The 240-nt window shown below is 51.2% G+C and overlaps 1 protein-coding gene across 1 annotated transcript; it reads right to left on the reverse strand.

Annotated features, from left to right (window-relative positions):
* Positions 1–79: 79 nt before the first annotated feature.
* Positions 80–171, reverse strand: LOC103798130 (ponticulin-like protein H; the record flags this gene model as incomplete). The annotated part of the gene is made up of 1 exon (XM_009070375.1): positions 80–171. A coding segment is annotated over one exon (92 nt), but the record flags the coding sequence as incomplete, so codon positions are not given.
* Positions 172–240: the final 69 nt, after the last annotated feature.

Raw genomic sequence — 240 nt, forward strand, 5'->3', positions numbered from 1 at the left:
GGGTTGAAGAAGGGGTTGGAGAAGGGGTTGAAGATGGGGTTGGAGATGGGGTTGAAGATGGGGTTGGAGAAGGGGTTGAAGAAGGGGTTAAAGAAGGGGTTGAAGAAGGGGCTGAAGAAGGAGTTAGAGAAGGGGTTGAAGAAGGGGTTGAAGAAGGGGTTGGAGAAGGGGCTGAAAATGGGGTTGGAGAAGGGGCTGAAAATGGAGTTGAAGATGGGGTTGGAGAAGGAGTTAGACAAG

The sequence above is a fragment of the Acanthisitta chloris genome, unplaced genomic scaffold, assembly GCF_000695815.1.
Source record: "Acanthisitta chloris isolate BGI_N310 unplaced genomic scaffold, ASM69581v1 scaffold1432, whole genome shotgun sequence".
Lineage (NCBI taxonomy): Eukaryota > Metazoa > Chordata > Aves > Passeriformes > Acanthisittidae > Acanthisitta > Acanthisitta chloris.